Source organism: Notechis scutatus, chromosome 1 (genome assembly GCF_049901735.1).
Source record: "Notechis scutatus isolate UNSWTSFEM ecotype Mainland chromosome 1, rNotScu1.2, whole genome shotgun sequence".
Classification (NCBI taxonomy): domain Eukaryota; kingdom Metazoa; phylum Chordata; class Lepidosauria; order Squamata; family Elapidae; genus Notechis; species Notechis scutatus.
The window spans coordinates 62,608,059-62,631,430 of NC_142009.1; the positions used below are offsets into that span (position 1 = coordinate 62,608,059).

Consider the following 23,372-nt stretch of genomic DNA (forward strand, 5'->3'; position numbering starts at 1 on the left):
TTCCTCCCAGATGACTGACAACAATCGCAGGCTGCTAAAGAAACCTTTTATAGGTCTCCAGCTAGCAAAGAGCAATTTGGAAAGGGGTTTGGGGGGAAAGGGCTTTTACCCCAAGAGAATATTGTGACAATATATACTTGAACATTTTACATTTTACTTCACAGCCTGTCCTGTCCCTCCACAAAAGATCATCCTTACCTGTATATTATTTTTAATTATATATGTACAAAATATTACAATAAGGGAGCCGCTTTAGTGCCAACTGCAGAGGAGTTTTTAAAATCTTATCCAGGAAATTAATATTCTTTTCTTGAAATATTTAAGAGAAGCTCCACCAACTTGTCACGCTCCTTGTTGTTTGGAAATTTGGGATATTGCATTCAAAACACAGCTAGATACTCTGCCAATTTTGTTAAGGCTGGTTTAGGTTTTTCTTCTTGTCCTCTTCTATTATACAGCTTCCCTGTGCTTTTCTTTGCTTCTTTATTTTATTTACCACGGATAATTGATCTTGGGTTATTAAAGAGTCCCATCTCATAAGGGAATTGATTTCTTGTGAAGTTTCCCTTTGCTTTTAGGTTGGAGCTTGGATCTAAGCTGATGCAGAACCCTGCTCTTCTTCCTATATTTCTGACCTTTAGAGCTATGGGGTAAATTGGGTGGCCAAGGGCTTTTCAATACTAACATCTACTCTACAGATGGACTTGGTAATATGCCTCTTGCTTTGTGCGTGGGTGGGTGTGGTGATGGTGTTGGGTGTTGCTGTCCCAGAAAATAATTTGCATTATTTTTGTAACTCTTTGTTCGATGGATAGATAGATGAATAATATAGGAGGAAAGGACTAGGTTAATCCTTACCACTACTGCCCTTAACTGCACTTTTCATGAAATTGTCTTCTTTGTCTGCCTTTTAATATGCAACAAACATTCCCTTTCATTTACTGTTGATGATAATTTTACAGTTACTTCCAAAGGTGCTTTTTCAAGAGGCAACTGGACTTTCTGGTTTTCCATTGAAGGTATTTCACTTCTCATCCAAGAAGCTTCTTTGGCTCTGAATGTATGGTGGGGAATGGAAGGATTCCATTCACAGCTGAAGAAGCTCCTTGGATGAGAAGCGAAACATCTTCAAAGGAAAACCAGAAAGTCCAGTTGCCTCTTGAAAAAACACTGTTGGGACAACCATGACCTAGATGACCAAGAATCTCCATAGATGTTTACAGTTACCTGTGCCCTAACCTAAGATTATATGGTATCTGAAACAATTTGTTTCAATTTGTTTGCTCAGAATTGTCTGTGTGCCTCTTTCTGTGTGCCTCTTTCTCGATCAAGTTGTAATCATTCCTGACACTTGGAGAAAGTAAAATGCAATTACGAATAGTCCTCAACTTACAGCTGTTTGTTTAGTGTCCTTTCAAAGTTACAATAGCACTGAAAAAGTGGCTTACGATGGGTTTTCATTCTTACGGCCATTGGAGGATTCCCATGGTCACATGATCAAAAATTTGAATGTGTGACAACTGGTTCATATTTACGATGATCGCAGTGTCTCAGGATTGTGTGATCACCTTTTGCAACCTTCTTACAAACAAAGTCAATGGGGAAGCCAGATTCACTTAACAACTGAGGCAAGAAAGCTCGTCCAATGGAGTAAAACTCACTTAACAAATGTCCAACTTAGCAATAGAAATTTTGGGCTCAATTGTGGTCATAAGTCGAGGACTCCCTGTATAGAACTAGCCACAGATTCTGGATGTAACTATACTGCAGTCAAGGGAAGTTCAGAGCAGTGGCAAACATGATCCTTTATTCGTGATACAAATACAGTAAAAGTAAAGGTTCTCCTCGCACAAATGTGCTAGTCATTTCCAGCTCTAGGGGACGGTGCTCATCTCCGTTACAAAGCCAAAGAGCCAGCGCTGTACAAAGACATCTCCATGATCATACGGCCAGCATGACTAAACGCCAAAGGCGCATGGAACACTGTTACCTTCCCACCAAAGTGGTCCCTGTTTTTCTACTTGCATTTTTACATGCTTTCGAACTGCTAGGTTGGCAGAAGCTGGGACAAGTAACAGGAGCTCACTCTGTTACACAGTGCTAGGGATTCGAATTGCCAAACTACCAACCTTTCTGATTGATGAGCTCAGTGTCTAAGCTACTGAGCCACCACGCCCCTTTTACAAATACTGTAGATTAGTATTAAAAATTGAAATTACTCAACCTTTCCACCAAATTCCTAAACAGCTTTCAGTTTTCAGAAAAACCTCAGGTCATGTGTTACCATTCATTCACATAAACTTATTCCAAAGCTTCATATAAATCCCTGTAGAGTAGAAGAAACTCAGCCAACCTGCTGCTATATTTCAGTCAGTGCCAGCAAGCAGGTCTGCTGAAGATCCAGAAAACTGCCACCACTAGCACAAAGTCCCCAGACATCATTATTAATCAGGGAAGCTGTTCCTTGGAGTTTTTCCATGCTGGGAGGAAGAGATAGGAAAGCCAGATGGAAAGTGGGGACATTTAAAAGTTATATTGATATTGAAACAACTCACATGGTTGTATCAGTTGGCAAGCTAATAACTGTGAATTAAGCTCTGATATAGTTTTATTAAAATTTTGTATTGCTGTAGGCTTTAATGTCTCCAGCTAGAGATAGATGAAGTGCTTTCAATACTTCAAAATATTATTTTAAAAAATAAGTACAATTCTTTCCATAATCACCATTTCTACTGTCATCAGTGTTTGCTAAGATTTAATACTTTTAATGATTTTGCTGAGACATGCTGAGGCTTAAAGTAAGCACAACAGACTCTTGCAAATTGCTAAGGGTATGGAACATCTTCTTGGCTTTTCTATTACCTTCAGCTTGGAAAACAAGGAAGAGGGCATGAGTAAAATTATGATTTTCTTCAGAATTTTGGGAGAGAGCATTTTTTGTACTCAGATTTCTTTAGGTTGGAAGAGTGATTGGTGAATTTGCAACCATCTGCATTGGTTTGGGTTACAGGATAACTAGGAATGAGAAAGGATGAAAAGAAAGGATGAAAAGTCAGTTTGGTGTAGTGGTATAGTGGTTAAGGCATCAGGTAATAAACTTGGAGCCTGAGTGTTAATCCTTGGGCTAATCACCCTCTCAGCTCTAGAAAGGAGGCAACAGCAAACCACTTCCAAAATCTTACCAAGAAAATTGCAATGACTTTTCCAGCAGGTCACCAGAAGTCAAAGGCATCTATCTCATCTATGGATGAGAAAAATGGCATCACACAAGCAGGGCAAGGAGCTTTGGGGCTTGTAGTTCCTACAGACTTAGTGAATAATAGATGTGAGAAATTGGCTTTAAGATAATAAAGACATGAACTTGAATTAAAGGAGAGTCTGACACAGTTTGCACATTTAAATATGAAGAGCTTAAATCACTTCAACTTATTTTAATCATTCACTTTGACACAGTAGGTCCCCCTACCCCCCCAAAAAAATACTCCAAAGCAGTATGGTAAGAGATTAGAGCTGTCACTGGAGACTGATAGGAAATTAAAGGTCTCTGGGATGAAGTGCAGGTGAGAACTTATTACACTAAGAGATTTTGGGGCAGAAAAAAATTTCTAGGTGAAATGGCCAAGGGTAAGTCACCTTGTTATAACTGCTTCGCAGCATCAAAAATGAATGAGAGTTAGACAGCAGACAATTGAGATTTAGATCAGGTGAATTTTATTGCTGCCCCATTTGCATGTCATTGTTTAAAGCCCAGTGATGCTATTTCAGCTATTTCATTATCACTGATATTTTTTCTTTTTCTTTAGCTTATGGAAGGAACAAGGCAAAGAACAATTCTGAAGGCCATCCAAATAGGAACTGCTGCAAAGGAAGATCAAAATGCAGAGGAATCAAATAGCAATGAGCCCATATTTTCTCACTTGAATGATGTGATCACAAAGCCCTTGGGAAAAGAACATTAATACTGTATTTAGTTACCATAGAAAGACTCCATTCTCCCATTAATGTAGACAAGAGTTTCTGTATACATTGACATGAATAGTTTTGTATGCACAACATACTGTAATATGCATAACAATCCAGAGGACATTAGTCATTCTTCTGATTGACTCTACCAATCTCATTTTAGGTTATTGTAGGAACTAAAAAATGATTTATAAAGGAAAGTGGAATCCTGATGCTTATTTAGGAGACATCCAAGGGGGTAATGTTTAAAAAGTTTGCCTAGAATTAACTTGGGTATGAAATAAAGTTTAGGATATCTTGATTGAAACTCCTTACAAAGTACATACGAAGGCCCTCTAATCTGGCTCCACATCTGTTTTATATTTTCCTCTGCCACTTTCAATATCACTACTTGGCTGGGGGGGGAAAATCTGTCCATGTGTCTGAATATACTTCTAGTGTTATCACACTAAGAAATCTCAACTTTTATTACAAACACTGGCTCTTCAAAACATGTGCCTCATTAAAATATGCAAATTGCCTGGCCTAGGCACATTTCTAATGGAAAATGTTTGCTTTTAGCAGAAAGTAGTATCTTGTCTTGAAACCAGAGTTCCAGACTTGCATATAGCTAAATCAATATTTTAAATGTTAACAGCATATAAGAGCTTTATGGAAGAAAAGAGGAGCCTTCAGATGCGCTCTGTGGTCACATGCTTCAAATATGCAAGGACTTTTCTTTAGTGGTGTCTTTTACAAAGGCTCTGCATTTGGTCCTCATTAGTGTACATCTGGATTTTTTTCTCCACTGAGTTTAATGATTATCCATCTCCCCAACCTCAGAGTGCACAAATACACCCCCCCAACTGTCTGAAATTAGGGACATATGATGCATATTGACAACTTTCATTAATCTGGTTTGGCTCTGTCTCTCCTCATTAGCAGAACTTTAAATGAAGCGGGAACCTAAATGGATAGCAAGAATTATATTATTTGATTCAAAGTATCTTGGAAACAGAAGTCTTATTATGATGCACTGAATTAGTGTTATTAACAGAACTACCTACTGAATCTTACCTGCAGGATTTTGGTTCACACAATGAGCAGAGGCTTATAATAATGAACTTTGTCCCATGTAAAAATAGTCTTTGGGACCAAGGAAGCTGCTTTTTATCAGATTGGGTCATTGGTTCACCAAACAATATCATTTACAGGGAGTGTATCTTTAAGTTTTTTGATAAGAATGCAGTTTCAGTATTATCTGGAGATGGTAAGGACTTAATTTGGCCCTTCTGAATTTAAAGAATATGGCCAACTACTGAGTTATACCTTTTCCATAATGATAGATGTGTCAGCCAGGAAAAAAATTGAAATAAAACAGCCTATAGAGGCAATATCTTTACCTTACTAACCAAAATTTAGTATTAACTTTAGCTTTCAAGTTTCTTAAAAGTTTTAATGAAGTGAAATAGTTAAAAAGCAGAAAAATGAACTTAAGGTTGGGGCTAATATATATTATTTGGCCTCTTACATGAAATAAGAGCCAACATCTTCAGAGAGCTATATCTTTACAAAAACCCTTGCTATAATTCAGAAACATTTTGCACCCTGCTGTATTGGACAGCATCCAAATTGCATTCCTTGAGGCTGAAAAAGATTTTTAAGAAACATGAAAACTTGCAGAGATGATAAAATATTGGTTGAGCAAATAAAGATATTGCCCTTGTGGGGTTTTGAGCAGGTCCTGCTTAAATTGCTTTTCATTGTGATTAATTTCTGTTTGCATGAAGACTTGAATGGAGGAACATTCAATAATGTGATTCAAGAATAACTCTTAAAGTTCTTGATTTTGTACTAAATATAGATCAACTCCAATTCTGGCATGAACATGACACTAACTGAAACCACTGGTTTATTTAATGTAGAAACAAATGATTGCAAACCATATACAGAAATCTAATTAAAATGTTGAATTTATATTAAAAAGGACGAAGTGGGGTTAGCTAGAAAGTGATATTTAAAATGTCTTTCTAGTTGAGAGACCATGTAAGATGCAAGATTAAAGCATATCTTTCCACTAGTGGTACCTCAGTTGATGGAGCAAGAACTTCATTCAAATTTAGAAAAGTTACAGTTCAAAGAAACTACAAAGTATCATTAGTAGAATAAAAGTGATGAACAGATGCATTTGGCAGGCTAGGCAGAAACAACCAGATCTGGCATCAAGTTTTCACAAGCATTATTAAAGATCTCCACTCCACAATGACAGACAAAATACAAAGCACTTGAATTTTATCAACTGGCACAAAGCCGGACACAGTGCTTAAAATATCAATATAACAAGTTAAAAATAGCCTGTCTCCTGTTTTCTTTCACCATCTGGCTTGCTAAAAGACAACAGAATGCACAATTTATTCAAAGGACTTCTGTGACATGTTCACTAGCCCCAGGACAAAATGAGCTTTTCAGTCTTCTAGGGCCAGATATTTTACAGACAGCAGTCCTTGTAGTATTTACTGATCAATCTGGCAAATGCAATTTATCCTATTCCTCATTTAGTTGTTTTAGAAAAGATCAGTTGCTATGCAGATACCTAGCAGATAGCTAGCCTTACTTTAGGGACCCAGAGGTGCTTTTTCAAGAGGCAACTGGACTTTCTGGTTTTTCTTTGAAGTTGTTTCACTTCTCATCCAAGAAGCTTCTTCAGTTTTAGGGAGGTATCACTTTGAGAATTATTAGTTTGCCTGGTGGGTGGAATGACGTCTTCCAAGCTACCTTCTTTTCCTATGTATCTGGAACATTGGGTGACCCAAGACTTTCTATATTATGGCTTAAATCTCATCAGCAATGTCTGTGGATTCCCTCCTTCCTTCTTTTCTTTGCAGATTTGGATAAGCCCGTCCTTACTGTCCATCAAACTATCAGTGATGTCCGTGGGAGTTTTTATCATGAGAAGACAGTCTTCCTTAGATGCACAGTCAGCTCTAATCCACCTGCTCGCTTCATCTGGAGAAGGGGTTCCGAAACTCTTTCCCATAGTCAAGATAATGGAGTGGATATCTATGAACCATTGTACACAGAGGTGAGATAAATCTTCTCTCTCCACATACTTTTTGAACGTTCAGGGGAACTTGGATTTTCTTGTGGAAATCTACAGGTTTCAAGAATAGTAGTCACATCTCCATGAACTTTTCTAATAGTAGTTCATCTCCATGAACTTTTCTAATCCTGTTTTAAAAATTTTCCAGGTTCAATACTTTAACTGCACATAATAGTAGTTCATCTCCATGAACTTTTCTAATCCTGTTTTAAAATTTTCCAGGTTCAATACTTTAACTGCACATAATGTGAAGAGATACAATCTTTTATCTTGAATCTCCTATCACCCAGCTTTATTGGATGATGCCAAGTTGTAATATGAGAGGGGGTAAACTAATGTTTATTAATTTCCTTTACATCATGCCCAATTTTATCTACTTCATCATATCGCTATCTTTTTTCTGTTTCAAAAACTAATGCAAAGTTTGTTATTTCTGCAACCTTGATCATTTTAATTATTCTGTTTTTCCACTTTCTGCAGCTTTACATGTAGAATTTCCACTATGAATGCACCATAGATTCTTATACAGGTTTCTGATTTCTGGTGAACCCCAATAAATAATTGTTTTAATGCAATTGTTAGTGTTCCAACCAAACTCTCCACCCCAATTCAGCACTCGGAGACAAAGTGCATCCAAGTAAGAATTTATTAGAGAAGTCATATTCTCTACATCTGGGAAAACCCGAATCTGAATTCCTGCACTTTCCCCTGCTATACTAAACTCACACCCAGCCCCCTTTTCTGATGACCTTCAAGTCACACTCTCCAATCCACCTCCATTCTGAACTCCCACCAAGTCCAGTCATTCCCCTTCATAGTCCAGAGATTTGTCCTTGAGCTTTGGAGAAAGAATGCTGTTGTGGCTATCCTCCTTTCTCACTTTATTTTCATTCCCACGGTTACCCATCCTCCCTTGTGGCAGTCCCAAATCCGATTCAAGTTGGATGGCGGCTGACAGCAATACAGTAGTGACTGCTTTTTCTTTGATTGATTTACAATGATATCAAGCTAAGATCCCTATAGTGCAGTACTTCAGATAACATAACTATTTATGTGATGCTGTGTGGATAGATTACTTCAGCGTTTGTTTACATTGAACCAACCTGCCTTCCATCAAGGACCTGTATACTGTACAAGTCAAAAAGAGGACTGTGAAAATATTTACAGATCCTGGACATAAACTGTTCCCCTCGCATCCCGGACATAAACTATTTCAACTCCTACCCTCAAAACGATGCTATAGAGCACTGCACATCAGAACAACAAGACACAAGGACAGTTTTTTCTCCGAATGCCATCATTCTGCTAAACAAATAATTCCCTCAACACCATACAACTATTTATAAAGTCTGCATTACTATTACTATTAATCTTTTCATCACTCCTTATCGCCCATCCCCTCCCACTTGTGACTGTATGACTGTAACTTTGTCGCTTGTAACCTTACGATTTATATGGACTGTTTCCTAGTATGATTTGATTGTTTATTGTACCCTATTGTTAGGAATGTAAGTCACCTAACAGTTGGATTGGAAAATATATAAACCAGGATAGACATTTTAATACTGTCTCTTTAAGGGAATGCTAAAATTGTAATTGGTTGTGGTTCCTCAAATCTATAAATGGAGCCAGAAACCTGAGTTGTTTAATCCTGTTCTGGAGAGTGTTGCCGTTCCTGCATTTCCCTATTGACTGTTGCTGATCATCATTAGTCTTGGATTGATGTGAGTCTATTACTGAACTGTTTTTGATACTGGACTTTGATATTTTGGATTATCCCTGGACTGAAAACTGAGTGCTTTAACCGTGTATGACTTGGACTGTTTGTTGAACTTTGCTTAACCGTTTACTGGAACTAAAAACCTACATTTTACTATACAGTGTATCTGTGTGCTGGTTGTGTGTTATTCTTCACCATTCTCACTACGTCTCCCTGTGTGCACTTATTCTCCTAATGGGGAATTACCTCAGCACTGGTTATGGGCCCAGTCCATACCAGGCTCAGATAACTGAGAGTTGGTGTGAATATACAGTACCGTATACAGACAGCTGTTTACTGTTTAATTGTGGTAAAGATGGCACAAGACCCTTCAACAAGTCTATCACTGATAACCCTGGTTGGATGGAACAAACTATGTTTCCTGGTCTATGAAGTGCAGTCTACTCCTGCGTAGAGAAGCGTTATAGAATGCAGTTCAAGATCCACTGGATGTAAATGCTTGGGATCCAGATGATGAGGACGATGCCAAGAAGCTTGCTGACTTTAAATGGAACAATAAACGAGCTCTTTGTATAATTGGACTAACACTGAGTGACCAGCAGCTAGTCCATATTCGTAGAGCAGAGTCTGCTGCTAGGTGTTGGGAGAATTTGAAGAGGATTTATGTTTGTGACAGTGTAGGTGCACACATACATCTTACACGTAAACTGTTTAGAGCATGTCTTCTGAAAGGTGGAGATATGTTAGCTCATTTGAACTTCATGAAAAGAATTTTTCAAGAGCTACATGAAAAGGAACTGTTTTTTTCAGAGCTGCATCAAGTTTATATCATTCTTTCCTCATTGGATGAAAGTTATGATGATTACATATCTTCACTGGAAGTCCTGCCCAGAGATAAACTGACATTGACTGACATAACCAGATGATTGTTAGAAGAGGCAAGAAGATGGCTGGATAGGGACCAATTGAGAAAGGAACAACCACAAGAAGAGGATTTGTCTTCAACTGCCTATACTGTTAGGAAATGCTTTTCTTGTGGGGCTAAGGGACATATAGCTAAATTTTGTAAGAAGGGAAAACAACAGAATACTGGTAATCACCAGAAGACTAAAAAGAATGTTAGTTTAGCTATGTCTAGCAATTCAACTGTAAACCATGATTTGTGGGTTATTGATAGTGGAGCATCGCAGTGCATTACTAAAAATAGAGAGAGGTTTGTAAAGATGTCCATGAGTAAGCAACATGTATCATTGGCAAATGGATGGAAGATGAAAGCATCTGGTGAAGGTACTGCATATTGTTCTTGTATAAACAAGTATTTAACTATGTTATATGTACCTAAACTGAAATTTAATTTGTTATCAGTAAGGGCTTTAGTTAATGTTGGTTATGTAGTAACCTTTAGGGGAGATAACTGTATAATAGAGAAAGAGGGAAAAAGTGTTACTGCTAGTTTAGAGAATGATTTATCTGTGATACATGATGACCAGTTGCAGATGGCTAACTCGGTTTATAACAATGTTAAGCCACATGACAAATGTATACATTTACTGCATAGACGTCTGGGGCACATTAATTTCAAAATGTTCAAACAAACTGTTGACTTGTCAGAGGGAGTAAAATTAAAACCCTGTAGCAAGTATTTAAACTGTAATGCCTATAGTCAGGAGAAAAGCAAGGTTACTCCAGCAAACAGACTGAATGGGTTTAAGACCAAAAAACCTTTAGAGGTTGTTTTTGCTGACATAATTGGTCCTAAGAAACCCAGTTTGGGAGGTGCCTGCTATGTTTTGAGTATAATGGACCATTACTCATGGTACGGTTTCTGCTATCTCATGAAAAACAAAACAGAAACATTCCAACATTTCTTTAATTGGCTAAGGTTTGCAGAGAGAAAAATGAGGAGTAAAGTAATTACTTTAGTTACTGATAATGGGACTGAGTTTGTTAACAATAGATTCCAAACAATGCTGACATTGGCTGGTGTCGAGCATAAACATTCTGCACCTTACAGACCACAACGTAATTCGTTTGTAGAATGAAGAGGGCAAACTTTACAAGCCATGGCTCACTCTCTGTTATCTGATTCAGGTTTGCCTGAAACACTGTGGGGTGAGGCCATAATGTTAGCAATCATGTGTTAAACAATGTGGTGAATACAACAACTGGTGAATTGCCATTCACTCGTTGGCATGTCAGAAAAACAAATTTAAGTTATATACACACATTTGGAGCTCCAGCATGGGTGCATATTCCCTCACAAGTAAGACGGAAAGGGCAACATAGAGCTAGGAAATTATTTTTCATAGGTTACAAGGCCAACCATAGATCATTTAGATTCTGGGATCCAGGCACAGCTCATGTTTATTGTAGTGCTAGTGCAAAATTTCTTGAACACGTTGGTTGGGATAAACTGGAACAGAATCCAGCAATGATATTATTATTGACACCCGAATAGTCCCTAAAGATGAAATAAGTAAACCACAAATAGCCATTAAAGAGGAAGAACAAGAGGAAGTAGAAGAACAGGCACAAGAAGAAGTAGAAGAACAGGAGCAGGTGGAACAGGTGAGTCCACCAGTAAGCCCTGTATTACCAAGACGTTCAATCCGAGTAACACGACCACCTGATAGATATCAGGCTAGTGTTGTATGCCAAGTGAACACAGTTCCTGGTAACTATAATGAACTAAAACTGTATCCTGCTAAGGATCAGGTTGCTTGGCAGGAAGCAATGGATAAGGAACTGAAATCCTTACAAAGGTTGGAGTTATATGAAAATGTTAGGTTACCACCAGGTAAGCATGCCATAGGGTATAAATGGATTTATAAGCTAAAGACCGGTGTAGATGGGACTGTTACCCATAAAGCCAGGTTAGTAGCACAAGGGTTCAATCAGACATCAAATGACTATGATGATGTGTTTGCACCTAGTCTGAAGGCTACTACATTAAGGGCAGCATTAGTGTGGGCAGCTCAGGAGAAATACATTATAAATCATTTAGATGTAGAGACAGCATATCTGCATGCACTGTTGCAAAACACTATTTATTCAAAGAAACCTTTAGGTATCAAAAATGATAATACAACTGATTGCTGGAGGTTAAAAAAGAAACTTTATGGCTTGAAGCAATCAGGATATGAGTGGAACCAGTGTAGAGTTAAGGAATTAACTAAGATAGGTTTTGTAGCTGGCATGGCTGATCCATGTTTGTTTAAAAAGGAAAGTGATGATAGAGTGTCATTGTTGCTATTGTTTACTGATCACATAGCATTAATCACCAAAACTGAACAAGAAGCTACTGAGATCATTTCACTATTAGAGAAGAAATTTAAAATAAAACAGTTAGGGGAAATTAAACAATATCTTGGTTTAAAGATAGATAAAACTAGGGGAGGATACAAAATCTCACAGGCAGATAAAACCAACCAGCTACTAAAGAATTTTAAAATGGAACTTTGTAAATCAGCTAAAACACCAATGAGCCAGGAGTTCAGCCATAGTGATGTTCAAAGTCCTGTTTTTGATAAGAAAATTTATCAATCCTTGATTGATAGTTTATCTTATCTCAGTAATTGGTCAAGGCCAGATATAACATACAGTGTTAACCAATTAGCAACATTTAACGCTGAGCCAACTGAAAGGCACTGGCAAGCTCCTAAGTATGTGTTAAGATATCTGAAACAAACAATGCATTATGCATTGTATTTGGAGCCTAAGGATGAACTAAGTCTAACTGCATATGCCGATGCAAGTTTTGCTACAGACGTAAATACACGTAAATCTACGTCACGTACTGTAGTATTAGTAGGAAAGGTGTTGATTGGATGGAGGTCTATTCGACAGAAACATTTAAGTTTATCAACAATGGAGGCTGAATTCTCATGTTTATTATGTACAGATTTAATTTGTTATAAGCAACTATTAATTGATATGGGAATTGATGTCACAGATTCTATTGTTGTTTATGAAGACAACCAATCAGCAATACAGATGGCTTCCAATCTTGCTGCTAAGACAAGATCAAAACACACAGATTTAAGATATTTAATTGTGAGACAATGTGTGCAAAGTAAGATGATTAAGCTGGAATACTGTATGTCAGAAAATAACATCGCAGATCATTTTACAAAAGCCCAAGGCTCTGTAAAGCATAAGGCTTGCTGTGAGGATTATGGACTTAGAATGTAAGGTTGTATATATTGTCCTACCCAAAGGGGAGAATGTTAGGAATGTAAGTCACCTAACAGTTGGGTTGGAATATATATATATATATATATATAAATATATATAAAATATATATAAATATAAAAATATAAAATAAAAATAAATATATAAAAGAAAATGGGCAGATTTGGCAAACCCTGTGTACAAGTTAAAAATTCACAGCCCAGCATTCTAGATGCAGCTCTGCTGCCAAACTGATAAAAATCCATTTCAAAGAGTCCCTTATCTGTCTTTCTGTCTGTCTAGCCATCTATAAAAGTTTGCTTTGTTACTTTATATTATTTATGTTCCAGTGATGGGATTCAAATTTTTTTACTACCAGTTTTATGGGCGTGGCTTGGTGGAAGTGGCATGGTTTGGTGGGTGTGGCAGGGGAAAGATACTGCAAAATCCCCATTCCCTCCCAACTCCTGGAGGAAGGTTACTGCAAAATCCCATTCCCTCCCCACCCCACTAACCTGCTTTCCAGTTCCGTTCTGTGCAGGGCAACAAAGACCCGATCAGCTGGGACTCAGGAGGCAGAGAATAGATGGGACGGGGACAGTCAGAGGTGGTATTTGCAAGTTCTCCGAACTACTCAAAATTTCTGCTTCCAGTTCTACCGAACTGGTCAGAACCTGCTGAATACCACCTCTGTTATGTGCATTAAGGGATGAAAGTTTGTACCTAAAATATATATATATATATTAAGATACTTCTTGTGATAAGAGCTTGTTGAGTATTAAGGAAAAATTCTTTTGCAACCATATATAGCTGTTCAAACTATATGATTAATCCATGAAATCTGATAGAGCAAGCTGGATCCTCCCTTCTCCTATCGCCTGATGTATTGCCTATGTTTCATTAATGCTCTGCCTCAGTTTTTTTTAAATGGATGACTGACTTTTCTTGAGATTGTTCAAATACCTAGTGATGGACTACTATTCAGAAACAATCTCTGGCAATGAATGTGTGTTTTCTTTATTTTTCTCCTTCATAAATTCTACAAACTGTCCATGTGCTGACTTTCTCAAATCACATGCTAACATTTTTCTTCTTTGAAGTTTTAGGGAATTGAGAGTACATCACCACTAAAGGAGAATATTTGTAGCTCAGGGTTGAAAGGAGGGGTCCTTGGTGCTTTCTGAGCTTCCTTTACCACCCAAACCCCCACCCACCCCCCCCCCCCCCACAAAAAAAAAAAAAAAAACCCCCCACAAACCCCCCCCCCCCCCCCCCCCCCCCCCCCCCCCCCCCCCCCCCCCCCCCCCCCCCCCCCCCCCCCCCCCCCCCCCCCCCCCCCCCCCCCCCCCCCCCCCCCCCCCCCCCCCCCCCCCCCCCCCCCCCCCCCCCCCCCCCCCCCCCCCCCCCCCCCCCCCCCCCCCCCCCCCCCCCCCCCCCCCCCCCCCCCCCCCCCCCCCCCCCCCCCCCCCCCCCCCCCCCCCCCGTTTTTGCAGACGTTTCATTACCCTTAACTAGGTAACATCATCACTGCTATATTCCACAAAGCAATCGGGAAAATTAGACCCCACCCACCCTCCAGCTCTACTTCATATGCAGACTCATAGTTAATTTTGTTGTCCTTGTGAAAGGAAGGGAAGGGAAGACGATGCGGAATTCGTTGCATTCTGCACATCTGGCTGAGCTCTGTTTGGTTTCTGTCTGCATCTGATTTTTGCAACATGCCCTAGGCCACGAGTGTCAAACTCACCATGTCACGTTGCCGTCACGTGAAATTTTGGGATGTTTTCCCTTTTGTGGAGCTGGGGTGGACGTGGCCTGCACCACTGCATGTGACACATCCAGCCCGTGGGCTGCCAATTTGACACCCCGGCCCTAGGCGATCTCTCACTGAGGTCATAACCAAAGCTACCCTTCTGCATGCAGTGAATTGTGCTATGAGGTGAAACCCAGTGTCCTGAGTTATTGGGATTGAAGAGAGGATATTCAAGATTTTTGTATTTCCAGAACAATATTCAAAAAGGGAAGTTATGTGTCATGCTTTGGGGAAGGAAGATGTTTCTTAGATGAAAGTAAAGTAAAGCTTGAGTGTGATGACCCAGGGTGGGATACAAAATAAACACAGTCACGAAAACAGGTGAAGCCCCTTTTATTCCTTCACTTTGCTTCAAAGGTCCAAATATCCTTGACTGAAGACAAAAAACTCCCCCACAAGCAGTTACGAAAAGGAGGAAATGCCGTTTAAACTAAAAATGCCTATAAATTATAAATAGCAAAAACAACACAAACCACACTGAAACAATTAAGGGAACCAGGCAAGATAAGGGCTTGAAGACATCCACAGATATCAGAACACACACTGGGAAGGACTCAGTGAGGAATGACAGACTAGAGATATTTCCACACTTTGTTTCCAGCACTGGCCCATACACATCTCCATCCTTTTAACCAGTTCTCACAGCTGCAGCCTATGAAGAGGATCAAGGCCCTTTCCTCCCCCGTAGACCATGCCACGCCATTCATGTCTCTCCCTTATCCTCTCCTCCCTGCATACCCTAGGATGGAGAGGTGGTGGGCCTGGGTCTTCCTCTGACTGCTCTTCCGCATCCTCCTCCACAACCTCTGGATCCACACTTCCACTCCCTGTTGGCTGTTCCTCTCCCTCGGAATCAGCCTCCAACAGGGGTATGACACTGAGATATATTAATTCCTGCCCCAGTTCTTAGGTGAAAAGGAATGGGCATAGCAATTTTCCTGTTCATTTGCACCTTTGTTTTATGAAATCTGAAGGTTTGATTGATTTATAGTGATAGATGTAAATAAAAGTAGACCTCAACTTATAACCATCGTTTGGTGAACATTCAAAGTTGCAACAGCACTGAAAAAAGTGACTTTTCATGAAGTCAGATTAATGACCACATGATTCACTTAACAACCACAGTGATTTGGTTTACAACCATAGCAAAAAGTCATAAGATTGGGCACAACTCATTTAACCACCATCTTGCTTAGCAAGGGAAATTCTGGTCCCAATTGTGGTCATAAGTCAAAGTCTATATGTATACTATAGACATGTGTAGCTGCTCTGGAGAAAAACTCTACAATTAGTAAGAAATTTGATCCATAAATTGCATTCTGTTGTCCCTTCTCAGTAACAAAAGTTGTTTAACTTTTCTGCCTAGTTCATTGGTTTCTACTAATGGTCAGAGAGGGAACTGCGATTCTTGGCAGGATTAACCATAAAGCAAAATATTCATATTTTGAGATGCCAGAGCTGTTAATGATTGTTTTGGTGAGCATCTTGAATAAAAATAGTCATTGATGTAGAGGGAATATGTGATATGTTTCCTTGGTTGTAATCATTGACACTGGATTAAAAATACATATTTAAAGGTTCCCCATAGTGATGGCCCTGTTGCATGGGGGTCTATGACAATTCACTGTGGCCAACTTGCCATGGCCAATTTGCTGCAGGACAACTCACCATGGCCATCTCGCCACAGAACAACTTGCAGTGGGAAAAGAGTTGCACTAAAATCAAAGAAATGGTAGAATATAATCATTAAAGAAAGGATGCAAAAGGAGGGATAGAATGAAATGTAAATGGCAAAAATTAAAATAATTTTTATTTATTTTAAATAATTAAATTAACAACTCCTGCAGCGAGTTGTCCCATGGCAAGTTGGCTGTGGTGAGTTGGCTCCGGTGAGTTGGCCTCAGTGAGTTGGCCATGGCATGTTGGCTGCAGCAAGTTGGCTGTGGCAAGTTGTCCCATTCCCATTGCATGGATCCTACTCATTCTGGGAGCTGTTGCTTTACATGACTCTGGAAATCCCAGTCCCCTTGTCTTCTTTTGGTTGTAACATTATAGTTGGCATAATTTTCTACCTTGCCCCTGCTTTCCTGCCTTGCATTTGCTTCCCACTTGAATTATTTTGTTGTCCTTAAGGATTTCATTGATTAGTTGCTGAAAGGAAAGATTTTTTTTTCTTATTTATTAGATGCCCATCCTATCATTCCTCTAGACAGCATATATAATATGCTTCTTTCACTTTTATCCTCAGAACAATCCCATGAGACAGTTCAACCGAGAGATCCTGATTGGCCCAAACTACCCACAGAGACTAGATTCTAAATCTTCCCCTTCCCAGTCCATCAGTCTAACTGTTATATCACACTACCCCTTAAAATGGAAAGTTATTTTATAATTGGAAAAAGCTTAATAACTGACATGCTACCAAAAATTGCAGCTCCACGAATAGTTTGCCTGATGCTAGTTGCAGAATGAGTTGGAGTGGATTTGTTGTTGTTATTTTCTAGCCTGCAATTGTAATCATTTTATATGCCAGTGATAGGCTAACACCTATTACATTCCTTTGACAAGCCAAAACTGGGCAGCTGAGAGAGGAGGAAGATCTGATATAACAGCTTCTTGTCTTTGGCATATTATGGTATTGCTAAAAAGAGAGAGAACAGTTCATTTTGATGCATGATGTTTCACTCATCTGTGTGCTTTCTGTTTTCTCAGAATTGTGGCTTAGCTACATTAGTCTTTAGAAGAAGCTTAGGGACAGTTGATTATATTAACAGATAAATTGTAAACTTAATAGTTTAAGCTTTGTACAGACCTGGTGGTGGTTACACATTTACCCCATGTTTATTGATCAATAAATTAGATGTATGTAAACCGTACATAAATCAATATTTGACAGGGAAGTTCTAACTATTATTATCAGAACAGAATAACAATCAGAATAACAGAATAACAGAGTGGGAAGCAACTTTGAAGGTCTTCTAGTCCACCCCCCTGCCCAGACAGGAAACCCTCTACCATTTCAGACAAATGGTTTTCCAATCTCTTCTTAAAAACCTGCAGTGTTGGACTTCTGGAGGCAGGTTTTCACAGTGGTATTGTGATCTTGTTGGTGTTTATCTTGCTCCAAAGCTACATTTTCCCTTCCATAAAAGCAAATATTATCCGAGATTTGATTAGCAAGCCAATGAATAAAAATAACAAGATATCTAATTGCCAAACCTAACTTTGGGTTAAGTTTAATATCAGGTATAGCAATTAAACTCTTCATTTGCATTCCTTTTTATAGTAATGTTATTTAAAAACTTACAATTAAAAATATAATTAAATTAAAAATAAAAATAAAAAGTGCAGAAAAATAGAAAAGAAATAAAAATAAGAATATAAAAAGAAAAGGAATATATAAAAGAATGACTTCCCCTTTTATCACAAGTATAAATAATTTTAGTAACTTATCATATTATCTTAATATATAACAAATGATGTCTTCTTTCCATATTAAGTCTCTTATCTTTAAGCAATCCCTTAAAGGCTCATCATTTCAAACCTAATATCAGCAAAAGCCCACTGAGGGTTATCAGAGATAACAATATATCTATTTTAACCTTGATCAAATAAACCAACTTTATATTCTTTCCATTTACCTCTAACCATTTTGATCCTTAGTTCATTCAAATAATGGCCTAAACTTTATTTCTTTTTATTTTGTTCATTGTCCCTTTTCACAAAATACTTCTTTAACAGATCTCTTTTGTAAATCCAATATGAGTATCCCCTTGTGACTCAAGACAGTTAGAAACTATTGAACATGTTCTTCTATACTGTTAGTGTAGTTAACAAGCAGTTCTCAAAAGCGATTAGAAAATGAAACATGCAAAAGTGTCTTTTCAAAGGTGCTGTCCCCAGTTTGATCAAGATGGCTATTCCCTCATCAGGGGAACCTACCAGAGATTTCTAACTTGCAATCTCTGTGTAAGATTCACTGTCTGTGAAACTTTTAGGCAATCTCAAATGCTCTTCTTTTTACAGAGAGGAGTGATTGAAGAGTTGATCTAGTGACTGGCTCTTCATTCCAACACAGTCATTGGTTCTGCTTTTCATGGAGCTGTCTTCAGTCTGTCATTTCTTCCCTGAAAATCTCTTCCTCCATATTCTTAGACACAAGAAGGGCAGATAAACATATTTACTGTTGAGAATTAAAAAAAATATAAACACCAAGTTCTCCATGAAAAATTCTACCTTAAATCATCAAATTCTGCTATATATTTGCTCTAAGATTAATTTTGGGGTCTCTTCTTGTTTTTTTTTTTTTTTGTTTTTTTTTTAAACAAGTCATTTAGCTAGGTTTTTTTTTTCCTGGCCTTGCAGCTTTCTGCAACCCATCTGTCCACAAATAGCTTCATCTGAGATGAATGAGATTGGTATAGTAGATGAATGAGAGAATCAAGTTCTACTTCACCCTTGTACCAGGAATTACGGCTTCAAAAAGTAATGTTTTATCAATCGGCAAAAAAAGGGGGGAGAAGAAAGAAAAACTGTACTTCATTTCAGTTCACATTTTTTTTCAGGAAGAGGCATGTTTTAATAATTTGGAAATCAAAAGGGAAAGGAGTATAAGATGGTAACATTCAGATTACTAAGAGAGGGCTGCACTGGTTTGATATAAGGGTATTCTGGAAAAATTGGAAGAGTGAAGGCAGAAAATAGACTGTGTTAGTGAATTATGTTACAAATCAAAAGGGATTTCACAAAAGCTCAAGGCAAAACAGAAGATACAATTCGGAGAAAAAAAAGAGAAAGAAAATGTCAGACTCTCCTGACCAGGACCTAACAGTAAATCACAGACCTTTATACAGCTGAATTAATTTCCTAGGCTTGGATTTGGCAAAAGTCACTCAGAAACACTTTAGCTAAATAATAATCTTTATTGCAAGTAAGAATGAAACCCAACAGAACAGTTGAATGCCCAATGGCAACGTGAGGCTGTAAGTACCTTTTATATACATGATGGTTCAGATCCATACCTCTTTCTTCTGCCCTTCTTGAAATTTAATAAACCCTTTGCATGGGCCTTGGTAGCCCTGAAGCTGAGCAATTGTTCATCATTTACATCAATTATATAATGCTTTGCATAATCCCCAAATCTAGCCTGAGAACATCAGTCTCTTGATTTACAGTAGTTGTCACATAAATTATATCAATGGATGTTAAAAAGTAATTTTTATTCTTTTGATTTCAAGGAAGACATCAAAATTTGCAAAGGAATTTGTAAGGTAAAATTCAAAGGGAGCCAATTGTAATGCATATTTCTCTAAAAGGAATTAACAGTGCAGTTTTGGTTTTATCATCAATGTGAAAACATACCACTATCAAAAGACAAAAATGTTTGGGACCAGAACAAAAATGCAAGAGTTTTCATTGAAAACATGATGATTGCTATTGGCCCATCAATTTGATTTCTCAAGCCAGGAAGGTATTACAACAAAATATTGCTTTTAGGAACCCTAAGGATAATGGGGAAAAATCAGCAGTCTGGTATCAGCTTTTCTAACACATTTTATTAAAAGGTATAAGTTTTCATAAACTTCATCAAATGTTATAGAGTGGCTAAAAAATATAAAGATTTCAACTGGAGTAAGGGAGGGAGAAGAAAGGGAGGGCTAGACAGGTTGCCTCTGCAAATGTAGATTAATGTGTGACAGATATTATCAATTAACAATTATGATGTGTTCAAGAGCCATTGTGTTAGTCGAAACCTTCTCAGATTGCCTGAACACTTGTAATATATATATGAAGTCTGCAATCTCTTGCTCAAGGGTGTTGTGGAAGTTCAATTTTTCCAAAATAGACATTTGAGGTCTGCCAGAGATTGTGCCCTGGCAGGTTGAAATGCTGTTATTGCTTTGTCCTTGTTTTGAGTTCCAATGTCAAACTTGTGTTCATTAATTTTTTTGTGTAAAGTTTGTCCATAGAATCCAGAGGGACATTGCTGACAGGTGATGGCATATATCACATTAGAGGAAGAGTATGTGAAGATGCCTTTAATCTGGTGTGTGCATTTGTTGGGGCTTGTGATGGTACTGTTGGTGTAGATTTGGAAGCAAAGTAGATATCTGGGTTTGTTGCAGAGCCTGGTTCCTATAGAAAGCACCATTGTTTCTTGTGAGAATTCAAATTGAGTATTTGTCTGTATCAAAGTATGGACTTCTCACCTGGTGCCTAAGAAAGAGAAATATCATTGTCCAGTTTGGCTGTAGTTTATAAATAATGTGTTTGAGTAGTTTGAGTTATGAGTTGTAGGTGACAACCCACTGATGTTCTCTTGTTCTGTTTCTTTTTCTTTTTCTTTTTTCTTTTGTAAATTTTATTTGAGTTTTCACAAAGAGAAAAAAAATACAAATAAAACATCTTTTTTGAAAGTAGCGTAATCCCGGGTTACATTTCTTTGTACAGACATAAATTCAGGTTCATGCTCATTTTTATATTCTATTCCATATCTTATTACTATTTTACATTTTCTGCATAGCTTCTCCCCTCTTTTAATTTTCTCAATTTTATTTTAATTATCTCATCTCAATTCAAATCATTGTATTTATATTTTTTGTCTGTCCTGTTTCAATTATCTATTATCTTTTCTCATTAAACAAAATTTCTCCTGTAGTTACTGATTGGACGCCTTTATATCTTTTCCCTAAAGTTGTAACATTCAATATAATACATAACTTCCATTCGGATTCTGCTTGGTACATTCTTAAAATACACACTGTATTCTTAAAAAAAAGAAAAAATTATAAATGTATATAATTAAAACAACATTCCATTTCAATTCAATTCTATCATTAATATTAATATTCATTAAAGTCTTAACATCTTTAACATTACTTTTCAATTAAATATCATACTTCTATTGGAACAATTATAAGCTTTCCATAGTTAATTCCCCCCCCACTTCACTTATATTTTATAAAACATTAACTATTTAAAATGTTCCCGTTCCTTCCTAATTCAATTTTCTCATTTATTTTATTTCACTTATTTTATTCACAAACATTTCACTAAATTACACTAACTATTTTATCCCTCATTTTAATCATACGTTGTTTCCAATTTTCTAAAGTTATTTCTATTACTAATATAACAATACAATCTTATGTACCTTTACAGAATCCCTTTTTCAGTTAGATTTTCACCCATTATCTCTAAATAGGTCCTGTTTCTCTATATCTTGCTCCGGTCCTTTGTAACTTCTTTTCCTTTCCTTCTTCCCTCTCTTCTTCTCTCTCCCCTTTTTACCCCCTTGTCTCTCTACCTCTATTTCTCTCTTCTGTATTCCCCTTTTCTGTTGCTTTCCAGTATTATACTTATTTTCTTCCCCACATAAAATTGCTTGTTCATTAAAGATGGCTTCTTCTTTGTCCCAGTCTTCTTGTTTTGCAGTCGTTTCTTGTTGTTTCTCATAGTTCCAAATCTCCATTTCTAAGAATTGAAAAACGAAGCCAAAAGAACCCTTCCCTTCTTTTGCATCTTCTTTGTACTTTTTAAGTTCCATTTTCAATTCATCCAGAAGTGGTGCCATTGTATAAATTTTAAAACAACCACCCGATTGATTTTAGTCATTCAAATATAATAACCAAGAATCCAAAGATCACCAAATAATCCAAATACACACAAGCTGTTTCTTTTTTGCTCTTTTTTTTTCACTTTCTCTTCCTGGGGTTACTTTTTAGTTGCAAAGTTTCAGTTAAAATGTAAGAAGTCTTGTTGAAGTTTTACTGTAGATTCTTTTTTAATTCCAGGCAGTCTCCCCCCTCTTCCAGATCCTGCCCTTATTCTTTTTCTCTCCCTTCCTGCTTATGAAAAAGAAAATTTTTAATGTCCAGAAATCTTTATAATTCCTTTGGCATTTTGTGTGTTTTTTTTTCAGCTTAATTGCCTATTGATGTCAAAGCGGATTTTTCCAATTTCTTATTTAAGTCTCTTAGTTGTCAGTATAGGGAAGGAGAGAGAAAGGAAAAAAAGCCAAACCTTTCCCTTTTCACTTTCCTTCACTGCTTCCGACTCTTCTTTGGGAGCGATGTTATTTTTTGTAAGTTTAAATTCCAGGGTACCTTAGTTGTTGCTTTTACAATTTAACCCAGTCAGCCAAAACTTTCACTTCTTATCTTCCTCCTGCACATTCTTTTCCGGTCGAGTTCTCCTTTGTGGTGGCCATTTCTGACCACCGCTGCAACCGCCTTCGGGAAAGGGAGTAATGGCCAGCTGAGGAGGAGAGATGCGGCTCTCCTCAACCCTGCTGGTGGTCTCCCCCCTCTTCACCACCTCTATGGGGTGGCTTAGCCCCGAAACCAGCCGGCTTGGGGCGCTCCAGCGGCGAGCCCAGACAGAAACCGTGCACGATCGCGGATTTCTGTCTGTCGCCGAAGCCCTTCAAACCAGAAGTCCCCTCTTGTTCTGTTTCTATAACTTGTTTTATAATAGGTCCTCCCTGGTTATTGATCTGACTCTATTGACTTGTCTATTGATCTTTGTGGGTGGTAATGCAGTCCCCTAAATGGTTTAATTCCATCAATTGAGCATCAAGTGAGTCAAAACAAATGTAGTTATAGTGTAGAGCTTGGCTATAAATGATA

General features: G+C 37.9%; 1 protein-coding gene across 2 annotated transcripts in view; it reads left to right on the plus strand.

The window, feature by feature from the left end:
• Positions 1-23,372, plus strand: part of MDGA1 (MAM domain containing glycosylphosphatidylinositol anchor 1) — a 345,745-nt gene that overhangs the window by 132,359 nt on the left and 190,014 nt on the right. For both annotated transcript variants that reach the window (XM_087965585.1, XM_087965576.1), the window contains exon 4: positions 6,828-7,024. In XM_087965585.1, coding sequence (XP_087821711.1) covers positions 6,828-7,024 — 197 coding nt within the window. The remainder of the gene's footprint in view (positions 1-6,827; positions 7,025-23,372) is intronic.